The 24,877-nt window shown below is 38.8% G+C and overlaps 1 protein-coding gene across 1 annotated transcript in view; it reads left to right on the top strand.

Moving 5' to 3' along the window:
• The window catches only part of TRPM3 (transient receptor potential cation channel subfamily M member 3), a 501,162-nt gene that overhangs the window by 324,698 nt on the left and 151,587 nt on the right, over positions 1-24,877 (top strand). Inside the window, 1 exon segment of the mRNA XM_036021739.1 lies at positions 1,697-1,820. Coding sequence (XP_035877632.1) covers positions 1,697-1,820 — 124 coding nt within the window.

Raw genomic sequence — 24,877 nt, 5'->3', positions numbered from 1 at the left:
TAAGCTCCTTGAAGTCTGGAAGTATATATATCTCATCTATCCCTGTTGCCATGGCACATACCACAGTATCTGGCATTAAACAGATATCACTAGACAATTGCTGAATGACTGAATGAATAAATGAATGAACGAATGAGTGGTTTTAGATTGGTCAACACCCTAGACCACACAGTCCTCCAGAATAGTAATTTAAGATGATCTGGTATCACTTTTCAACCTTATCTGGCCCATCCTCTTTTTCTAAATGTGTATGTTCATGATATCAGTCTTCCTGAGGGGCAGAGGAATAACCCAGTCCATTACTAAATTAAGTGATATTCCAGGATCCTTTGTATAATTCTGTCACAAGGAATGCACCCTCCTCAAACTTGGGCCACCATAATGCCCAACCTAGGGGGCCCAGGTGAATCTTCACACAATCCTGGAGCACAACAGGCTACTAATATGAACATATTCTCAAGCCTCCCATCTTGCTTTCTTTTAAGCAACAAAATTTGTCATGCCTTTATGTTAAAGGGAATTTTATTATTTCCTGCTCAAATAGCCACAGCGAAGAACAGAGGCAATGGTGCAGTGCAACAGGTGTAATACAAGGCAGTGTGGTGTAGTGGGAAGGGCACTGGACAAGGAATCGGAAGAACTAGGTTCTGCCCTGACTCTGCCACATATATGCTGAGTAACCATAAGCATCTGGCTCTTTTTGGATAAAATATCCTTCCCTCTTCAACTGTATAAATCTTTTGGCTATAGGGTTCTTGTAAGCACCAAATGACATAATAATGATATTACACTATTGCATGTAGGAGTTGCTGATACTTCAATTATTTTTAAAAAGTATAAACTTTAAAGTACTAGGCAAGTTATTATCATTTTGTCACTGGTTCTCAAAAAAAGTTTTATCTTCCTGATTTTGGACATCACCTGTTAAATAAAGTAAATTTTTATTCCCAGTCATCTAATGTCTAGTAGAAATAGCCCAGTCTTTTCTCACCAGGCTAGTGAGAGGGGAGTTAAACTTAGTTACGATTGGTCTATATTTAAGAGATAATAGAGCATTAATTGGCTATGATGCCCCTCCCTTGCTTTTATTAATTCTTCTATAGGGTAAAAACTGTCTTTTAATAAAATAGTTAATATGAGACCTCCGTGGGATCAGGCCCTTGTTAGCTGTAACACACAAAATCTTGACACAAATAATGATGACCCAGATCATAGGCCAGATAAGCTACCACCAACTTGAAATGATTTAGAGGAGACATAATTTCTATTTTTCCTTATCACTGCTCAAAAATCCATTACTGAGATATGACCTTTGTTTTACAATTACAGATAAAGTTGAAATTCAAATCTTTAGATAGTAATATAGTAAATTTTTACCACGATGCTGATTAATTAAAGGCATTTTTTATCATAGCATTTCAGGATGAGAGAATTAAACATATCCCATATAAAAGAAAGAAAAAGAAAAAAAGAACCAAATCCCTCATTTAGGGTCTGAGACATTAAAATTGATTGATTTTAAAATGCACTGTTCTTTTTTTAATTATCCCAGTCAAAATAATTATTGTGAGAAAAATACAGAAAGTAATGCCTATCTCAGTATTTATAATGCTTCCTTATGCTCTCTAATATTTCTCAGTAATATGCACTGAATAGGAGCTGGGGTGACTTGTTTTGACATTGTTTTTAATTGCAGACTTATAAATGAGTCTTTGAGGGACCAGCTGTTGGTGACCATCCAGAAGACTTTCACGTACACTCGAACCCAGGCCCAGCATCTGTTCATCATCCTCATGGAGTGCATGAAGAAGAAGGAATTGGTATGTAAGCACTGCTCCCTATGAGTGGCAGAGCTCTCTCCATGCTCCCTGTATCTATTTAACCATTGAGTCACACACTTTTCTCTTACCAGCCAAGCTTACAACCTTCCACAAGCCCCAGTGGCTTCTATAGTTCCCTCTCCTCAGTAGCTAAGATACTGCTTTTCCTGCCCTAATTTAATGAACTGTGTGAGGCAGGGTTTTAGTGTCATTTCCTATTGAAGTTCACCACGCAAATGAGATAAAGCCAGTTTCCTCCCGGGAAATGCTTGTTGATCCTCCCCTAGGTTTGGGGTTTCTCTGTGCTTGTGAGTAGTGAGTCACTGATGTGCTTATTGTCAGATATCTTAGTGACACAGGGTCCAGGCTTATATTCCAAGCTGTACAGGTAGAAAATGGAAGAATGAAACCAAGGAATGCTGGAAATTTCTGTAATTTCCTAGGTGTCCCCCAAAAGCTACTGACATTCCCTGTGTCTGGGAAGTGTCTTACAGAATCTGGTATAGTCACAGAGACCTTCTGTTAGGTGAACAGAAATAAAAAATGCACTAACGTGTAACAAGCACTTGCAATGTGCCAGGCAGGATGCTAAGTCTCTGCAGGTCCTGACTCCTGTGATGTTTGCTATCATCCCAATGAGAGAGGTTTGATTATTGCTTTTACCTTAAAGACAAAGAAATTCAAAATCACTTGACTAGCAAATGAGGAACTAAGGCTCAAAACAAGTGGTGTTTAATGTCTGTTGGAAATATTTTTATTTAGAAATGGTCTCACAGAAGCCAGTGTAGTGAGCTCGCCCACTCTGGGTAGATTTTCCAGAGACCCCAGGGGTCAGGGACTATTCTCAAAGGCATCTGAGCCCACCTGCTGTCAGGGAGAACTTTAAACCCTGCCAGTGGTTTGACTCAGGTTTTAGACACTCTTCAGTGGAGGTAATCATCCTGGAATGATTACCTCTGGGGCCTCAGGGGGGCCTTCTCTTCCAGAGGGTCATCAGGGCCAGACCCTAAAAGGCTCAACCACAGGGATGTAGATAGAGTGGGAAGAGCCTTCACCGAGTTTCCCCACTAGACTGTGAGTACCTCAAGGCATGAGCTGGAACTGTCTTGCTCAGCACAGTGTCCCTATACCTAGGACAGTGGCTGGCACACACTGGGCTCACTGAGACTGCCAGGAGAGAGGGTGGGAGGCAATTTCTGAGTTTGAGAAACCAAATGTTTAGAAAAGAGGGATTTGATTCAAGTAAGCAAGAGCCATCCCTGGAAAACATCCACGAGATCTTTGTGAGAAGCTCTCAACACCTTCCAGGTTCAGGTGAAAGGAGTGGAAGTGAGGAGGATGGGACAACACCTCTAACCCTTAAGTGATCATAGACCTCAGCAGCCTGTCCCTGCTGCACAGAGAAGCCAACGTGCAGATGGGGTTCCCAGTCATGACCTAGGAGAGCATCTATCATCGACCCAGAGAGTGCCCCTGGCATTCTAGATCCCCCATCTAGGCCATCTAGGAGGTAATTAGCTCACAGCTGTTCAGCTCACCCCTGCCTCTGCTCCTAAGGAGACACAAGAAACCCTGAGCTTCCACATGCCACAGTATGGATTTTCTCCTGATTGAGTACTAATGATTTTCCAATGCTGAGGCCAATGCTAACTGTGAAAACTTATCAGAACTATACATTTCAGCAGTCCTGCAAATTTCTTAGGAAAGCAATTAGGATTAAAATTCTCTGAACCAGTTGGAAGTTATAAAACCAAATGAGGCTGAATGTGCTTCTCTGGGTATTTCATAGGAGTGTTCCCTGGGATTCTGCCTGATAATTGTCATGTCATTTAATTATGGTTCCTGTTGAAAAGGTCAACTGCACTCTAACATGAGATCTTTATTGCAAAATTTATGGGGTATGCCTAGCTGTAGGGTAAGGCAATGTGATTTTAACAAGAAATAAATTGTCCTTATCTGCACATCTGGACAGAAATCAGTCAGGATTTCTTAATCATAAATGTAATTATAATAATTACCATTTTTGAGGGACAATTTATGTGCATGGACAGTACTAGATACCTAATAGAGGAGGGGGAGGTGAGACACACATTACATTTCCCTTGCAGGGAGCAGGGGTGGTACCTGAGGCTGGGCGAGGTAAGTGATGTGTGCACAGCAGGAACAGCTTCACTAGGACTGTCTTGCTCCAGAGCCCAGGTAGCTTCTACTCACCACGCCGCACAGTGAGCACAGAAAACAAGGAAGCAGTGCCTAGTAGAGTTTCATTTAGCTCTTATCGTCTTCAAGTTTCCTTTGATTCCCTTTACAAACTAAGTGAGATATGACATTCTGAGGTCAATCTAACCATTGCCAAGTTCAGCTAAGGGATTTGGTTCTGGAATAAATCTGACATCTTTCTCATCCCAACATCCTCCTAATGTAATAAACAATTGCACTTTAGATGCATATTTAGATGGTGAACTATGGGCCTCTGGTCCACGTAGCCTTGTGGAAAATGTGCATTGGTGGACATTTTGTGTGAGTACATTCTATTTACTTCATACTGTTCTTGAAAAAAATCACTTCTCTGTTTACTTCCTACTTTGGGTCAAAACAACATCTCAAAACCTATCACCTTCTGAGAGCATATATTCCCCCAGGAACCAAACTGTGAACTAAGTTTCATCGTTGTTATCCAGGAAAAAATAAAAATCAAAGAGATAGAACGTTTCCATGGCAGCATATTAATTTGGGGGGCAAATGTAAGGGATCAGGAAGAAGGGGGTAGAGAGACACTCCTCTTCCCTCCTCAAAGTTACTTTCTCATGGATTCCATGATATTAGACTCTCTAGATTCTCTATTTCCTCTCATTTTTCTTATAGTTCTTTTTCTCTTTCCATTGCTAGTTCCTCTTCTTCCTCCCTATTCTATAAATAGATATCTATCAAATATCAATTCTTGGTTCTTTCCCCTTTCATTCACTATTCTGACTTCAGTCATCATTTTGAGACAACTCCCAACAGCATGAATACCTAGCCTTGTCTTCCTCCAAGGTCCTGCTTTTCTGAATTCCACACAAGTGCAATAGACCTCCTATGCTCTTGAGGATAAAACCCTTCTTATAGCTGAAAGGGGCTTTTTAAGCCAAGTAGCTGAAAATCATAGAGTCACATGTACAGTTTAGAAAACAGTTACCTCCAACACAATGTTTGTGAAGAAATGGGAGTGTTCTTTTGAAAGAGAGAATTTTACTAGCTACTTTAAGTTTATTTGACTATCTATCATCTTAACATTAACAAAGTTCAAACTTTTTAAATGAGATGGTCGAAAGAGGATACAGAAAAAGTATTGCTCCGTTAAAACTGTTTTCCATATTACTTTTCAGTTTACAGTGAGTTACAGATTAAGTTCTGCAAGTTCTGAAACTCTTTTAGATGATTAAGAGTATCACAGTTCTAACAATAAGAATGATGCAGGCTTTGAAGTCAGTTTAATACAGAACAATGGAAAAGTTAGTGAATCTCTAGAGGCCTTTGTTTTGTCTTCCAGAAAGTTGACATGATAATAGTATTTATATTATTTGGGCTAATTATTCAATTAAATAAGTTAACATATGCCAAGAACATAGAAAACACTCAGTAAATACTTTTAACAGTGATGGTGATGTCTATATAGTATTTTATATTTAACAAAGATTATTTTCATATCATTGTATTTGATACAACTAGTTGTGCAAACATCAGTATTAGTATCACCATTTTGCAGAGGGAAATCAAAACTCAAAAAGACTTAAGTGATAAGCCCATGGCTTGAACCCAAAACATCTTTCCACAAGTCCTGGCCTCTTTTTACCATATTTCAGCTGATTTCATATTCTAAATGTTAGGTATGACCAAGTTTAAAATGACTTTAGGTAGAAGCCCATTTCCTCTCTTATTCCCAGAGGAATCTAAACAAGTGTTCATTAGAGTTTGAGATTCCTGGAAGGGAGAAAAAAAAATACATTGTTGGTCGCTATTCCTGGGCCTGCCCCTGTGTGGCAGTCATTATATTTCTATGAGGACAATGTAAGCACAATATCCAGGTCACTTGGTATTTCTATAGCAAAGGCAAACTAAAATTATTCTTTCCATTACATTTCATCATTCACTAGAAGTCGAAAATTAGACATCACCTTATGTCCTCTTCACAAAATATTCATTGAAATAAAACAAGAATTTGAAGGAAATGTCATTTATACAATTTCTTGCTAGGACAGCTTCTAATACTAATAACAACTTTTATCTTATGATGTATGAAGTATGATAATGCCTCGTGTGGACAAGGTTCTGTTGCATTCCTTGTGCTATTTAAGCTGCACAACAATGGGGCAAGAATTACATCTGTTTTTTAGCTAACAAGAAAAATTAAACAAATTGGAGAAGACTCCAGAAGTATACAGAAAATGCCCATTTGATTTTCAACTCCACTATCCAGATCTCAGATTCTCTCTCATAACCAATACAATTTCATAAAATTTTAATGCTTTTGACCTTTTTCCAACCATAATCATGAAAAATATCAGTAGATTAGAGGCAATAGAAAAACATAGAAAATACAATACTCTTTTTCATTGGGAAAAATAAAATAATATCATAAGTGAAATATAAATAATATACAAAATAAACACTAAATAATATACAAAATAAACATTATAGTGTTATTTTATTTGCTTTAAAAGCTTACTTGCTATATAATTTACATGAAAATTGTTTTGAGTTCCAACTCTAGGGAGATATTTCTACAGACGGGAGGGATCCCACTCTGTGTTCCCACTCTGCCTCCTGCATCCATGGCCTTACCATGCCCCATCGGTCTTTGCTTGGTCTCACAGCCCCTCTCTTCTCCATTCCAACCAACAAACAACTGCTGAGTGACTCCTTTTAAGGAGCAGCTCTCATAATGAAACCCCCATTGTGTTCACTAGTGTTTCCCAAAGTGAGAAATGCTGATTGCAAAGGAGATAATTTCAGGTGAAATGCAAATTAATATTTTTATTTTAAGAGGTATGTTTTTGTTTGCATATGTATTATAAATAATTATAAGAACACAAAACCATAGGTAGTAAGCCTAAATAAATACAAATTTTAAAGGAAATCAATTTGAAGAAAAAGGTCTAATTGTAGTGTTTATACATAAAAAAGATGAAGACTGTGTAAGAATGACTGTAGGTTGGGACATACAGGCCTCCAGAATTCAGTTCCAGTTCCTTAGCCTGACATTAAAGATCCTCCATGATTCAGGTCAAGTCTACCCTTCCAGCCACAATTACTAGAGCTACTAGTCTTGTCACTCATACTTTAGTCTAACCGAATCTAATTTGCCTTGAGAAAAAAACTATGCTTCATACATTTTTCTTTATTTTGTGCAAGTTCTTGGATCCTCTCTCAATTGTTAAAGGTACTATGTCTGACAAGCACTAGGGTCAGTTCTCACCTCTACCCTACAGCCTATTCCCAAATAGGAATTTTTCCATTCTACATAGAAATGTCTGGGCCAGTATTTTCCCTAAATTTAATAGAGAACAAGTTCTTAGCCTAGTGTCTCAGAATAACTACAAGTCTTTGTGGAGTGCTACAAATCTTTTAAAAATATATGCAAGGTTTTGTGAGGATAAGCACACTATGGGAAGAATGCATCTAATTCTCAGATTCCCCAGGGGATGAGTAACTCAGAATTAAGAACCACTGTATTATAGAGGTCTCTCCATGACAGCAACTAAATTAAACTCACAGGAGCCATGTACAGGGCCTTACATCCCTTCTAGTTTTTTGGAAATACTTCACCTGCATACATATTTAACTTCTGAACAATTTTTAAATGTGCAAACCTCCATGTTTCTCATGAGCAGTTTTTATACCAGTAATCTCTTACATGCTAAATCATATATTTCAGGAAGTCATCAGCTTATGAACAGGCTGTGATCCAAGGATCAGTCCTAGAATCAATTTTCTCATAAAGCAGTATAAACAATTTAGCAAAATTCTGTTTTGCTATAAAAATCCTGACAAGAAGAAACCAAGAAATGTAGTTGGAAAGAAAACAAAGTTGTCATCTGCTTTCTGGGGAGAGGATGGACCTTAGACAAAGTTGTTAATGTATTAACATTTGAGTGACTATGCCCTCCTTCTCTGAAGCATTTGTGCCCCAGAAACACCCTCAAAACCCCCTTACACACCCTAATAGAACTTCCCCCAGCTTGTTCCCCCAGAGCTACCCACCTCTCACCTCCCATAAATAATTCTATGTCCTAACTGAAGACAAACTGGCCTGGGATTCTGGAGGCCAGAGGTATTGAATTCACATTCATGTATGTTATACTGATCTCCATAACCTACTTGAACTTCCAATAGAGGACACATACTGAACCAAAGGAAACATGGATTAGGGAAATTTTAGGAAGTATAACAACTGAAGGGGGAAATAGAATGAGAAAGGTGAGGATGGGGTGGGCTACCAATTGAGTCTTACATAGAAATCTCCTTCCCATGTCAACTCTCACACTCTAGACACTTCCAAACTGCCTCCTATGGCACCTTCATGATGAGTAAAGGCAAGGAGACGGAGAATGCTAAACATAACAGCCCCTGGTTTAAATTTATCTTAATTCTCTAACCCTTTCCTAGTAATATTTTTTTTGACTAAAGATCATAGAACTAAAGTTTGAAAATCACTGCGCCAAAATAGATATTTCCCAGCTTATTCCTTCCCCCACTTCTGATTCCACAAAATTTACTCAAACTTTTTAAGCTGTGTTGTATTTTTGACCCACAGTGTTAGCAGGAGAAAGAGAGGCCTGGAGGGTTAGAGGGAAATAAATGGGAAGGAGTTACCCAGGCTATTTATATGCATGAGTTATTTATAAACCAGGTGTCTGGAAACAAACAGATACTTTCTGCTTTCTCTTTCATGTTAATCAATTGTATAAAATACCTCCTATCATTTAAACTCATTCACCCACACTTTTTTAATGTTGGTATTTACGTTCCTTCTTACTAAATGGGAGGCTCAGTAAATGAATACATTCATCAAATTCCAAGGGTTCAGCCAGGACCATTAGCCTGTTGTTGGCTGTGTGTTCCTCAATATATCATTTTTCCTGTTTATTATATGCCTGCACCATACCCAAACCTTGCCCTGAGAAAATTATCCTAATTAGGAAAGACAAACACGTGCAACAAAGAAGATTATCACTTCTACTATTATCTCTGTGGCTGATTTTGGATTTTATCTGCTTTACTTAGCCATTTTCTCCTTCAAAGGGAATTTAAAAGTTTTACCTGCTAATCTCCTCCTTTATATTAAACATTATTTTGTTTTTCTCCCCTCTTAATCTGGCCTTTTCTCTCTTGTATTTTCTTTATTCTACTGCCCAATCCCACTCTTTGTTATCAGCACAGTTATCAGTTATAGGAGCTGGTACTCAGGCTTCACAGTGGGGCCAGTCTATCGCCTTCATGTCCAAAATTGCATGAGCAACACTTTATTCACCCCTATCTTGTGGGCCATCCCACTGGCCTGTGTTGGCCATGTGACCAGTTTTCTTCTCCTCCTCCTTCTTTTTAATCCATAGAAACATAGACATATAACCCATGGAAGTGTAGAGGTTTGGGTGGTAAGAGACCACACAGCAGTGGTTCTCAACCTTGGCTACATATTAGAATTATGTAGAGCTTTAAAAACTGCTGATGGCTGGATTCCACTCCTAGCGATTCAGATGTAATTGCCCTGCAGCGTGAAAGATGTTAAAAGATTTCCAGGTGGACTTCATGATATCAGGAACTTCTTGCTTCTACACCATTACCTCTTACACCTTCTATTTGCTCCTGTGCCTTTGGACCTTGAAAAGGTCTGGCATAATTTGCCACAAGAAATGGGCTTAATATTTCTGGAAAATATATTAAAATGTCATTTATAAAACTCCTCCTTTTTAAACATGCCACAACTGAAAGATCATAATACATTGAGAGCATGCCTGGTAGGGGCTGAAGCAGAGAAAGATCATAATTAAAAGATATTGGCCACAACCGACTTGATTTTAAATATTGTGATCACATTCTTCTCCAAGCACTTGGGCATGATATTTAACAAGTGATGAGAATGACTGTTGGGGCTTCACTGCCCCACCACGACCTCTCTGCACACACCAACAATGAGCTATTAAACGATAAGAGACAAGCAAGAGAGACGTGTCACTGACTAGTGAAGTTTCCCTTCACTAGGAAAGAAGGAGGGAAGAAAGAGTAAATTAGTGCCTAGCTTGCCAGATGCTTTTTCTAATTTTATCTTTCCCACAGTACTAAGAGAGAGCTAATACCACCCTATTTTTACAGACAAAACATGTGTTAAGAGAAGGTAACAATTTGCTCGAGGTGACTCTGCTAGTAAGTGGTACAATCAGGCCTCCTCCTACCACTCCCCCATTATCATCATCCACTCAAAGGACTACGGCCCTAGTTTTGAAGGACAGAGAACACAGATTCTCCTGTTATGAATGAAATAAAGTTCCCTGGCTACTCCCCACCAACCTGCTCCAGGTGGGAGGAAGGCAGGTCCTTCCCGGGGAGATGAGGATTATCGCTCTCAGCCCTCCCAGCAGAAGCAGGTCCACTTGTGACCCAAAAAATGGAGTTTGAGTTTTTCTGCAGCCTGTCAGCCTCCAAGGGGACCTCGGTCAGGGAAAAACAGAATTTCCACCAGCAGGTTCCAACAGGTGCTGCATGAGTGCAAAGACTGGAGTGTGTGACCTTTCTCCAGGCTTCTCAGGGAATGGGTTAGAGGACTTCTGTTAGAGAGCAACTAAGGAGACAGAGACTTCGTTCTCATAGGAAATACAGAGCAGTCACAAAAACCCATCACCCTCTCGTCTAACAACACTAAGAAACAATCAAATACCAATAACTAGAATATTCTATATGGGCAAACTACTGGACTGCAAAAAAAATGGCATCATTTCATTTCTAAAATTGTAGTGGCCAGAGTAGTAACCAAAGGGGGAAATCTTTTACAAAGTAGCATTTTCTTGGGGTTGGAGTTGGGAACAGGGTGGAACAGCAGTCTCTCAAGAGAGATTTTCCCTAGAAATGATGACCAGTACTTTCACCCAAGTCTCTTGTTGCTTTGGCACTGGTCTCTCATCTCAGCACTCTGGTCTTCTTTCAGTAGCTCAGACAGCCCTGAGTCATCTTTGGTCACAGACATTAGTGTGCATCCTTCCTTCTGCCTGAAATCCTTACCTTCCAGTCTTCACTTGGCTTGCTCCTTCTCATTCTTCATTCTCAGCATGAACATCCCTCCTCCAGGAAGCCTTCCCTGACCACCCTATATATAGCAGTTTCCCCTTTCATTCCACTATTCATTTCCCAATAGCATTTGCCACACTTTACAATTCTCTTATTTATTATTTTTGCATGTTTTTGTCTATCCACACCTTCAGGAGGCATATCTATATTGTCTAACACATCACACACTTCCAGATATAAAGTAGATCCTCAATTTAAATATTTGCTGAGTAACTTAACAAATGAAGCCCAGGTCTACCATGCCTGGTGCTTCCCGTACTCTTTTAATAACTACAATTTAGAATGAGCTTTATTTCAGACCCTATGCTAGGCACTTTGCTGATATTTCATTTAAGACTCAAAACAATGCTGTGTAATCGGTGTTATTTCTCCAATTTTATCAATTAAGAAATTTTGAAAGAGTAGGTTTCTTGCCTAAATCAACATTATAACTGAAACAGCCAGGATTCAAGCACAGATGTGTCTAATTCCAAAGCATTTGCTCTTTTCATTTTGTAACACTCTCTGGGGGGGCCGGGGGAAGAGTGTATTAGGAAGAATAGATAATCTTTCCAAAAAAACTAAACAACAGTGCTTCTCATTTATCTTTCTTCTTCTCCTTTTATTTGTTCATTCCTTCTCCCCAGGCCCCCATTTCTCATTGCAAAAAACATGCATGCTCCCTGGCAGGAAGCAGGGAAACTGATCCCTGTCACAGATAGCACGTTCTGAAAACACTGAAGTCAGAAAGCCACTCTGAATGGCAAGCTCTTTTTTCATGGATGTCCTGGAAATCTCTTTTAATGCCTATTGCAGAGCCTCAGTGCATTAGATGTCAATGCACCACTCCCAGCTCCTGCACCTGCAGAGACATGCTGTTGAGTGGCCGAGTGCTCCAGAGAAAGACTACAGTGCACAGATAACACAGCTCCCAGCATCCCAAACTCTCAGGGCTCACAAGAACTAACTCACAAGTTCCATATGGACAAAAAATGGGGGCAGGATGATAGAGGAGAGTACCACACTGGGACATAGAGCTTGAGATTGCCGGACTTGTCAATGGCCTTTCTATGGTTTTAAATACCCATGTTCCAACTCTGCTGAAGATAAAATGTTTCTTGACAACCCGCTTTCTAACCAGACCTCAACCATCTGCCATCCATGAGCCATAATCTCTTCATCTTCCTCTTTCATTGGTCCTCTGAAGCTCTCCATCCCCAGAGCAGCTGTTTTATTTCCTTGAATGGGTTGATTCTGTTGCTCTGCCAGCTGAACAAACTTGGTAGCTTTCTCAGCCACAATCAGATAAGCCAGAATGCTCAGAGAGGAGAATTTTTCTGAACCTCCTTATAACATGCTGACAAACTCCCAGACACCCCGTGGGCACAGGCACATAGAGGGGCGGGAAGCAGAGCAGATGCCAGGCCCAGCATACCTCGCACACAAGTAAACATAGGCATATGCAACCAAAGCTCATGGCAGAAAAATCCAAGTAGGAAATGCATCTCTTGAAAGCCAAAGCATTGCACAAGCCCACAATTTATAAGCATTGAGCAGAAGAAGTCCAAGAACTGCTAGTGGCATCCATGGGGTGGTGGGGTCAGCTTCGGCTTAGAGGACACATTCGCATTCCACTTAGGGACCACTTAGGAGTCACGCACAGCAAGGGAAAGTCTGCCAGCTCCTTGCAATCTTTCGTTCACCAAACTACTTTTGCAGTCATTCATTTCACCGGCATTTATTGAGTCCCTACTATGAGGTAAGCTCTCTGTTCTGGGGCCTGGGGGTATAGTAGTACCTACCCTCATTCTGCTTACATTCAGGGGGAAGAGATAATAAAGAAATATGAAATACATACATGGAAAGGAAGAGGGAATGATCTTGCTCTAATAAATCAAATTAAAACTTTGCCTCTGGAATTAGCAAGATGGAGTTCACTGGTGACCGTGAGAAGTGCAGGTTCAGTGGTGTGGTGGGAGGAAATCCTGAATGGAGTGCATTTGAGAGAGAATGAGACTGCAAGGAGTGGAGACAGTGTAGAAAATGCTTTTGAGAAATTTTTCAGTAAAGCAAAACCAAAAATGGGGAAGAAGCTGGAGGAGGCCAGAGATCAAAAGATGATACCACAATAACTCTTTTCCATAAAAAGAAAAGATGCCATGACCTAAAATATTTATCCTATTTAACATTGGAATACACAGGACAGAAATTTCAGTAGTTATCTTTATTCCCTTATAAACTCAAGAGAAAAAGCACCAAAATATTTCTGGTCTGGGGCTATTGAGGAATCAAAGAGGTTCAAATAATAATGATAATGTTAAAAAGCTGCCATTTGTTAGATATTAAGCAATTAGTACCCTCTCTCATTTAAATCTGAAAACCACCAGAAGTATGTATTATTGAGAACTTTCCTCTCTAAAGCTTGGAGAAGTTAAGTAATTTGCCCTAGGGACAGAGAGGTGTGCAGCAGCATTAAAATTTGAATCCAGACTTCTTTAAATAAAAAATATCATGTTCTTTCCACTTCTCTCTTCTAATGTGAGAAGGGCAGGCTTTTAACTCTCCAGCCTTAAAACTTCTCACCTTCAGATGGCCTGATCTGGTGGAAACAGGACACAGATGACCTCCAGGTGCCATCCAATGCTGTTTTTCATGGATGCGGTGATCTGTTTACACAGTTTTATTTTATATTTCAAATTATTATCTTTACTTTCTAACAAACTAATTTTGCATCTCTCAGTGAACAATCATCTTGCAGTTGAGTTTTAATGTAGCTTTTATGCAGTTCATGTTTCCATTGTGAAGATAATATATGCTGATTAAAAATATATTTAGTATAGAAAATTTAGAGACCACCAAAAAAATAAATGGAAGAAAAATATCATACCTAGCCCCATGAGCTCCACAGACTTTTGCTGAATTTCTTTATAAAGTGTTTTTTTTCCTTATGTAAGTTTTTAGATTTATTTTATTTTAAACACAGTGATAATCAGGTAATCTCTATACAGTGAGATTTCTCATTTAGCATTAAAACTTTGCACCTTTTATACTATTTATAAAAATACATTTTTTAGGGTCAAATCATTCATTACTTCATAGTGAAATTTCCCCACTGAAAGCATTTAGGTTGAGTTGTAAACTCAAGAAAAGATACTGGCAATGCACTGAAGGCCCCCCAGCCTCGCTTTTAGAACAGAGTAGGTGTCTGATTATAACACCCATGTCAGAGCTACTAACAGCTTCTTCCCCCATTTATACCATAGTTCTCAAAACTGCGTTTGTAAGGGAGCTGCCTTGGCAAGCATATACTTTGGGGTCATTCTATTATGGTACAACCCTATTGAGAACACTTGAAAATGCTTTGGATTTAGAAGCAAGCCAACCCCACATCTGCGTAACAAAGCCCTCCCTAACCATTAAAATTGCACATGAATGCTGTTTATAGGCATCTGTGGAGGGTTGCAAAATATTCTAACATTTGAACAAAAGATAATTGTTAAATATTATAATAGAGAGATGGCCCTTACTACTTGACCCTTCTCACTCATGAAGTTTATATAATACAATTAGTTTGAATTCATTTAATGTCCCAACCATTTTGGGGGGCAATTTGCTAAGTTGGTGAGTATCATGGATTCTTAGGCATCATGGAATTTGAGGTAGTCAAAACCTACCAGAGAACCTTTGTTTCCTGAACACACAGTTCCAAGTGAGGGGGCCACAAGGAAAGAGGACATTGCATGACAAAAAGAAATATAAAGACCCAGCTTGTACATACCACTGGTGATGAATGCAGCCTTTCACAGTGTACTCCAGCCAGTCCTGCCTTGTCTGATTGGCCTTCTCCATGAATGGGGCCCTAACGCTGGCCCTGTAAGTCTCTTATTTCCTTGGTGCAATACAACCAGCAAGGTTACTTACATACCAGCTGTTGACTAACAAAACTGTGATCTGTTATTGAAGAAGACTCGGGTCACTGTTGCATATTCTTTACATGCAACAAAAGCTGTCAGGGACAATGTTAGAAATCTGTTAAACCACAAACCAAAATTCCCCTTTATTCTTTCTCTCAGGCATGCTCTATTTCTCTTTTTGTCTTTCTTTTCCTTTGGAATTGTTTTGTAACCAGTATGGCCAATAAACTTATGTCTGATCAGGAGTGGTTCATTTTGTAAAACATTGTTGAAATTAAACTATTGATGAATAATATTTTGCCCTAGAAAAATTGTATCTTCTTGGCTGCTTTGTCTCTCACTACTACATAAAAAATAAAAAAAATTAAAATTAAATTTAAATTTTAAAAACCTTGTTCTATGCATTCAGAAACAAGAACTAGAGCCCTTATGTTGCCTGAGAAAATAGGATTCTTCCACATATTGCAGGAAATGCATTTCAGGGGTACACACATAGGAAGATTTGAAATATAGTGCCAACATTTACTGGAGCAAAAACAAAGGACCGCCCCCAGGCACACCATGCCTGATGTCTCATCCATGACCAGGTGTCTCAGCTCTGTCTCACTGTAGAAAAAGTCCAGCCTCTAGGGCCATAGGCCCACACTTATCCTCACCATGCCCAGGAGGGTGGCCAGGACCCAGAGCTGCCATGCTATTAGCCTGGTATCCGAGGCTCCAGCAGTCCAGCACAGTCTCTGTTACCATCCAGCCCATCAGTGCTGCACTTTGGCCCACATGTCTGCTAAAGAGAGCATGCACCCGGGGCCTTTTTAAGCTTTGATTACATTTCCTTGGATCTGGGCGAGAGCAGTCTTCCTTTCAAACTATCCAGTCCCTTTCCTGGATCTTCCCAGGTTTCGTGCCCTTATCCTATTCAATCCTTTCCTAGGTTTTTCCGGGCTAGAAACCTCCCCTTTATGGTCACCATCTTGACATATTCTATGCATGTTTCTGCAGAGGAATTTTCCCTCACTGGTTCTCCCTCCCCCATTAATCTGTAGGAATGGATAGTTGTTCTCCAGGGAGATTGGAAAACTAGTCTTTCCTGCCTACTTGGGGATTAGTATCCATTTGGTGGGGGATATGACTGTTCCCTGGAGTGTCTGCAAAGCTGCCCCTTCCTAGTTAATCCAGCTTAATTAGATGTCTGGCTTCCTTCTTTTTCATTAATATCTAACTGCCTATTATAATACTTGGGTTTTTGGTGGAACAAAAATACTGGGAAATGTTAGGAAAAAACATCTTTTTCAGGAGAGGACATATTCACTAGCTCAAAGCCTAATTTTAAGCAGTTTACAGCCCCCATGACCAGCCTATATTTTGCATAGGAAGAGAAAGAGAGCAACTATTTGGGCAGTGAAGGATTTGTATAGCAGTTGCTGGAACAACTGGCTCTCGGCCTGTATAAGCAATCTCCCAGATTTATAACACAAAATTAATGTATCAGAATGAGCCTCCAGGGAGCTAAAATACCCAATTTACAAGCTCTTCTGCTCCCTGTTAGGGCTGAGCTTCTTGGTCTCTGTCCTTCTGGATCCCAAAGCATTCAAAACTAGGCCAAGTTTTGAAGCCCCTAGGCGAAATTACCTGCTTATTATCATTTCATCATTCTGGCATTATAAAAAAGAAAACGCTGAGAAGTTATTCACATGGAGCAAAACAAAATACTCATCTGCTTCTGTTTGCTACCATGGATTCTTAATACTTCAGGGTGAATTTTTATTTGTGTTCAATTTAACCTGACCCACTCATCTACGATATTGGTCACTTCATAGAAAGTTAAAGGATAGAGCAGCAGAGGGTCCCCAAAAGAGAGAAACTGCAGAGATTGTCAATATCAATCCACCTGTTCAGTTTACAAGTGAAGAAACTAGGGCTTTAAATGATAACAATAATAGCAACAGCATTTATCAAACACCTGTGCATTTTCTAGGTGGCTTGTTTTTTTTGAGCTTATGTGTCAAGTTAGTTCAATGTCTCCAAGAATGTGCCAAGGTCTTTTCTGACAACTTTGCATGTATTGATTCACTTTTCTCATAACAACTTATGAGGAAGATATTAATACTGTCCTTGTCTTTAGAACAAAAAGATGACTTGCTTGTGCCAACAGAACCAGTTAAATGGTCTTGTATATTATATGGTTACATATTCTAATATATATTATTATAACATTTATTTATGTGATCATATATTATATATTAAAATATATTATTTCATATAACAAATATTATTGAAAAATTATAAAAATCAATTTTTCTAAAAGGTTCTATACATCAAGTACTGCATTCAAGAGTGTTATAATAAATCCATCATGTCTTGGTAAGGGAAACCAGGAAAAAATAATATGCCATATGCCACACACTAAAAGCCCTCTGATTTCACTAGATATTAAATTAAAACACCAACATTGCATCTGGAGAAGGTTTCAGAAAACATCTATTGAATTAAAATATGAAGCTCACTCTTAGAGTCAAAACAGTAGCTTATATGGGTCCAGAGACCATATTTTCAAAACCAAAACTTAGACTATGTGGATGTTAGCTGACCACTAGACAGAATATTTCAAGCAAGGATGACTCTGTATGTGTTTAATGTATGCCTGTAATGTGTATATTTGGTATGTACCAATGCAAAATGTAGACTGACATTTTCATTTTTTAAAATCCTCACTAGAGGATATGTTTACTGATTTGAAAGAGAGAGAGAAAATTGACGTGAGAGAAAAACATTGACTCATTGTCTCCTCTATGTGCTCCAACCGGGTACCAAACCCACAACCTAGGTATGTGCCCTGGCTGGAATAGAACCCACAACCTTTTGGTGCATGGAACAATAATCCAGCAAGCTGAGCAACCAAGCCAAAGCTAGACTGACATTTTTAAACTTCTTTTGTTTGACACTTAAGTCAAACATTTATAAAAATTTTAAATGTAGCCATTATAGAAATTGTGGGTAAAGTCCAATAAAATTTGAATCAGAGAGCAAAATATCCAATATTCTTTCACAGGTCAGTAAAAGTAAGTTACCAGTGAGAAAGAGGAAGTCCCTTCCCCAGATTTTATCCTAAATCCAGAAATGCCTCCTTTCCTCATCCATATTGCAAATATAGGGTCAATCATTATAAAAAGGTTCTTGATTCAAAAAGCTGCTGAAATGTGCTTTTCTTTTAAGGGACTCTCTAGTTCCTTCCCAGCCTTTGTCACATAGGCCTGGGTGGTTCTATGATTGCTTAGTGTGCTCAGTGAAGTAGTGCCCGAAGGCAATTGAAACCTCAGCTTGACTGGACCTATAACAGCAGCCAGTCTACTTGAAATTATGACCTGGACTCCTTGAAATGAAACTTGTCATGCCCAGCAAAGCTATTGACTGCCTGTCATATCTGGGAATTCTTAGTGAAATTGAACTCACCTGGCAGATGGACTCAAAAACCAAGCAACCTGGAAAATGTCCTTGAGTCTTCCTTTCCTTCACAGATCAGAAACACTAGTGGCCATGCATGGAGTGTCCTCCTTGTTAGTTCCTGGTGGTATGGTGGTCATGCTTTAGGTGGTCTTTGTAACAAGATGATGAGATCCTTAATCAGACATTGTCTTGAATAATTAAAGGATTTGTCATTCACATGATATTGCTTCTTTTGGGAAAAAAAATTCTTTCCATAGTCCAATTTATTTTAGTGACTGCCTCACTTCTATCAAGTCTTAGGGCTATGAAGTTATGGTATGTTTAAACTTGGCTTTGCCTGCTCTTTCAGATTGACAATATGATTATAAAGAGTCACTAATGGTGGAGGCAAACACACTCTACTACTTAATAAAAACTAGGGATTTTTTTCTAAAGGGCGAATAACCTAGATTTTAAAGGAATTAGAATTGTCCATTGTATATGGTATAAACTGACTAATTTCATTCAAAATTTTACAGACCCTCTGGCAAGTATATAATTTTTAAATTTTCCCCATGGCTAAATTTAGCTTCATTTATCTGTTAATATATTCTATTGTTTCTTATTCTAAACAAGTATGGCCAGAGAAAAAGTCTCTTAGGCACATTTTTCTCATCATCTAAAAACTATATTTTCTCTTTTAACTAATAAAGTTGATGGAGTTTTTAAGGTTATAAACTTTGAACTGAACTTCAGCTAGCTATAGTTCCTATTCCAGAGAAACAAATGAGTATCTTGAATCATAATGTCATTAAAGTTTAGTAAAGAGTTGATTATATTATATTTACCCAATTATTCAAAACATAAGGTAAAGGGTAAGTATATAATTTTAAAGGTAAGCAGAGTACATAAATATATATATACTGTATCCCTATGTATATTATACATAATATACATATTAATTATATAAATATCAATTAGGAGCCTTTAAGTTACTGCACAAGTGACTACACTGCCACTTTAAAGGCTCATAGTTAATATTTTAAATAAAGGTTCCTAATATATATGTATAGGCTCCTAGTTAATTTGTGTGTGTATGTATATATATGCTATAATATGATATGTTCATAAACTAGGAGCCTTTAAATATACATATATAAATATATATACTTATATATATCTCTGCAAATTATTTGTGTACATATTCATATACATATGTATATTTGTACATATTTATAAGTGTGTAAATATATTTATAGAAATATGTATTTCTAGGTCATTGCACAGTGCCTGGCACTTTAATAGCTCCTAGCTAATATTTTTGGAAAGAAGGAAAGGAGAGAAAAAATGAAAAGGGAAAGACAAGGGGAGGTTGAAACTATAACCAAAACAAATGCAGGGTTTGTATGAGAGAGAACTTGAATATTTCTTGAATGTACCCATGCATCTATCCACACATAACTTTCAAGCTACAGGATGTTTTGCTGCAGTGGACTGATAAGGAAAAGGTGAAAAAGGAAAGAAACATCTCTCACTGATGTCCAGAAATGAATAACAAAACAACAGAATCAAAGACAGATGCTGGACAGAAAATAATTGAATTCTACTTTGTGTCATTGTTATCTCAATTAAATGCAGTAGCTTTATAATTGCTAGCTAAAATCACGCACCTTTTCATGCCATTCTATCATGCCTTTTTTTTTTTAATTTGACTTTCTTTAGCAGCTTACATTATTCTGTGCTAGTTCTATTCTGGGCATCTAAGAAATTCTCTACTTAAAAAGCAAAGTCCAAAGGAGCTGTTGCTCAATGATAAAATCTGAGGAATCGGAACAATTAGTAGGTCCTCTTGCCAAAGCCAGAGAAAGGATAGGATGTTCAAGTCTGGCTAGTAACCCTGTGTCTTTCTTTGTATTCAGTCTTTTTTAAATCCTCTTCTGCAAGTTGATGGGATTTTTTTTTAATATGTAGAGGCAGGGGGACAAGGTGAAAAAGTAATTGTAATAAAATGTTAATAACTGATAAATTTGTGTTGATGTACCCAAAATCTTTGTACTATTGCAAGTCAATGGTTTTACAGGAAATAACAGATGAATTCTGAACTGTAGAAAACAAAAGGAAGAATGACTAACAGTCATGATTCTTTTCTTCTAACAGGCTTTTCTTTTCCTTTGAGTCCATTGAATGGAGGAATGTGCCCCATAAAATAAGGGGAAATGAGGCTCCAGTGACTGAGCAGCTGGTCAGAATGGCCTGAAGCTGTCTAGCCTCCAGTGTGGCGGACAGGGCGGGCTCTGCTGCTGCGGCACCTGTTCTCTCAGCAGGCTCTTTATTTACTTGAAAGCAGTAGTCATGGACATTGAATATGCAACACCCCTCTAACCTCAGTGCGGCTTCCATGCATTCTCCTGCCACTCTGTAGCATCAGGAAACTCCAATGAGTCAGTCATCCAGCAGAATGAGCGGGAAGCCAAGCGGGAAGCCGAGCAGGTGGCCTTCAGCAGGGGAGCATTTGAGAGGACACTATGGGAATTCCAACTATGTGTCTTTTAATAAGTTAATTTGCCTTTTTAAGCTTCAGGTATCTCTACTGGAAAATAAGAATATACTTTCCAATGAGGGTCACTGGAAATGTTAAGTGACAGTTATCCAGGTAGAATGTTTAGAGGAGGGCTTGCACACCACAGCTGTTATCGTTATTCATCAGGGCTTGCTTCTGTGCTCACCTGAGGCAGGCGTGTTTATTCCACTTAGCAACTGCTCTCCCTAAATGTCTAGAAATATTCAATCCTAACTCCCTCAAAGCAGAAAGAACTCAAATAAGATTAATTAGAAAATTTTCCTGCCTAAAATATTATGATACTTAATTTATCTAAAGATCTCTTATGCAGAAACTTCAACTACTCAGAACCAGGAAATTAGAAATTTAAAAAAAAAGACTTCTTTGAATGGCAACATGGGTATCAGACAACCTGTGCACTAAATTCCACATGGTTGTAGACATTAAATGCCATAGAAACCACTGCTCTTCCCCCTACCCCCCGCCTATTGCAGTTAAAACGCAGGGAGGTAAAACAAGTGGGGGCTGTGAGAAGAGTTAGTCAGACTGAGAGTCAGGAGCTAAAAATAGGAGATAAATGAACTCGAAACATGAGCAGTCCAAGGCCATTTAAAGAGAAACAATTAGCTCTTCTTTCCTTGAGTCAATGATAACAACACTAAGTCACACCAAAAGAAAGCAATGGATTTTCATTTTATTTAATGCTGTCTGTGGTGACAAAAGTGTCTGTTATGTTTAAGAACAGTTTTCACCCAAGAAAATTCAGTTGTTTTTAATTGGCATTAAGGGAAACCCCATATTTAACTGGCAAATTCCCCTCTATAGAACACTTCATTATTTAATATCTCCAGATAGAATAGATATCACAAAACTGCACAATTGAGGTCATAGGAGATATGTAGGAAAATGCAAGCATTTGACAGAAGTGGCTTATATAAATTCAAACATTCTCTGATGGTTCTTTGTGGAAAAAGCAATGCTGGTTGAAATGCACACTCTGCCACCCTGGCCAGTGTGGCTCAGTTTGTTGGAGCCTTGTACAGTAGAACAAAAGGTCACAGGTTTGATTCCTGGTCAGGACACATATCCAAATACCCAGACTGCGAGATCAACCCCCAGTTGGGGCATGTACAAGAAGACAACCAATCTCTTTCTCTCTCTCTCTCTCAGCAATGAAAAGAAATATGTCATTGGATGAGGATTAAAAATTCTGTCACCCAAGAGACCACAATCAAATCATATATTGTTGCTTTCTGGAACAAAATAGTTAACATATTTAACATTGCCCAGTCACATGACTCAAGAGAGCAATGTATGTATATAGGTGTGTGCACCTGCACATATCTCCTTATTGTCATGACAGTCAAATGGATGTGTTTAAACCTCCCTTCACTTTTGCTCTTCAAAAAGAGCAATTTGATGAGAGTTTCTATTCTTAGTCCTAGGATTCTCCTGGTACACACACATTGCTCTGTAGCAGTTATGACCTAAAAAGTTGCCAATAGCTTCTAAGCTTTGCTAAATACTTCCCTTTCCCCCCTTTTTAGAATCTCCCCAGGGCTATGGGGTAGCTCTATTCAAAGGCATTTCAATAAAGAGCTTGTTCTTTTTGCTCACCCAAAGGTTTTGAAGGCATGTGGGGAGCAGAGACTCTATGCATTTTGGTTTCACTGCAAGGCAAAGCACTGTCTGAATCACCTTCAACCCTCCAGGGTGCTGCTCTGGGCCTACACTCTACTTTGGAGTCAAAAAGGATATAAGTTATGGATAAGCCCACCACCTTCCCCCAAAATATTCTGGCTTCCCCATTTCTGTCAAGAAATGCTCTCAGTGCTCTCAGCACTGAGGCTGGAAAACTGATTAGAGTCATATTTGATTCCTCCCTATCTCTTGACCCCTGATAATCAACCCACCTCATGATAGTTATTTCCTTTGTGTTAGTTATTGTTGCTATTGCCACATATAGTTGCCTAGAAGTCTATAAAATCTCTTTTTTTTTACAGTATTGACCTTTAATCTTTATTTTTCCTTTATAGTTAATATTCAATATTATTTTGTATAAGCTTAGGGGTACAGCATAGTGGTTAGACAATCATATACTTTACAAATGTTTCCCCGATATTTCCAGTACCCACCTGGCACCATACATAGTTATTACAATATTATTGACTATATTCCCTATGCTGTACTTTACATCCCTATGACTATTTTGTAGCTACTGCTCTGTACTTCTTAATCCCCTCACCTTTTTCACCCAGTCCTCCAATCCCTTCCCCTTTGGCAACCTACTTTATGATTGTTCTTGAGTCCCCCTCACAGTGTCTCCTCTCCATCACTAAGCCACCTCCTAATGCCAGCTCTTGTCATTTTATCTCAAGCCTACTGCAATGGCCATGAATCTGGGCTCTACTCCCAGTCCTCACTCCAAGATTAATTTACCTCCAACAGCATTTGATTTTAGTAAGGTAACCTAGAGAGACTGTGAAAATGGCCTTTAGAGCTGCACAGATATGAGACCCAATTTTACCTCCATCATTCACCAGCTAAATGCTCCTGGGTAACTAACAACCTCTGAGCCTCACTGGGTTGATGTGAGGATTAGAGAGGTAATAGATGTAAAATGCTTGGTACATGGCCTAGTATATAGTGAAATATGTTCAAATTCCTTAACACTAAAAATCACTCATAGCCTGTCCCCAACCTTCCTTCATAAGTTCTGTTCCCTATACCCAGTGCTCCAGCCAAGTTGAATATTTGCATGTAATATTTTCAATGTTTCCTTATCTCTTATTTTCTCTTATCATTTTCTTCTTTCTGCTCCTATTCCCCACCACACTTCTCCACTGAAACTCTTAACTACCTCACAAAGTCCAGATTAAATGCTGGCCTTCTCAATGAAGTCTTCTGTGTCACTCCAGATGGAAATGACCTTTGTCTCTTCAGCTGCTACCTTCTTTCCCTAGTTACAGTTTTCTTGCAGGCTTTTTCACAGTGTCCACATTTTGATCATGTTTCAATCTTTCTTCCCAAATGTTTTTACTTGTCTCACATGAACACATGACATGGAACAATAAAGCTATCATAAGAGACAGAGAGAGAAATTGCTGTTTGGGAGAAAAGCTATTTCTCCTAGTCATTTTTTAAAAACGTTAAAAATTCCAAAATCCTAGCCTGCAATTATTTGAAGAATTTTGACCCTGGAACAGTTAACAACTCCTGTTTACATGATAGGCAAGAATGAGCATATAGTCAATTATTCAATGGGAGGATACAGGGCTGTGAGCCTGAATGGGCCCAAGGAAAAGAATTGCTTGCTTTAGGGAGAAACAATAGAGCTGATATACTGAATCATTCTTTCTTTGAATCAATTCTCTCTGAGCTTGAAAGAATAGGAAACTTTTCCAAATAAGGTTCATTGTCAGTTGGTATAATATAACAGTGATGGGCCCTTTCTTTTACCATTTAACAAATGTCATGTTCTTCCATTGTCGGGTCAGAAAACACAGCTTCATTTTCCGTTTGCCAAGCTGGTTTAAGGGAAAGCTGGTTACAGAGAAAACCTACCAGGGATGCCTTTTGTTCCCTTTTGTGTTCCCACTCCTGTCATACAACAAAGGAGGCTCTTGCTTCTTATTCTTCTCAAGTGGCCCTAGAAAAAAAGCTGTGGAGAAAGCACAAATTGCAATCAAAAACTGAAAAAAATAGCAATAATGGCAGCATCTCCACGCTGGGCATTGTGTAAATAAACAAGGATTTTTCTCTGCTGGAGGGACTGAGAGCCAGGCACACAGGACAAGAACAGAAGGGCAGCCCCTGGGAGGCATGCAAACTTGAAGGCAGAGGCAGGTCTGACTTCT

The sequence above is a fragment of the Phyllostomus discolor genome, chromosome 3 (genome assembly GCF_004126475.2).
Source record: "Phyllostomus discolor isolate MPI-MPIP mPhyDis1 chromosome 3, mPhyDis1.pri.v3, whole genome shotgun sequence".
Taxonomy (NCBI): Eukaryota; Metazoa; Chordata; class Mammalia; order Chiroptera; family Phyllostomidae; genus Phyllostomus; species Phyllostomus discolor.
The sequence above is the reverse complement of the archived record's forward strand: the minus strand, read 5'-3'. Positions and strand labels throughout refer to the sequence as shown.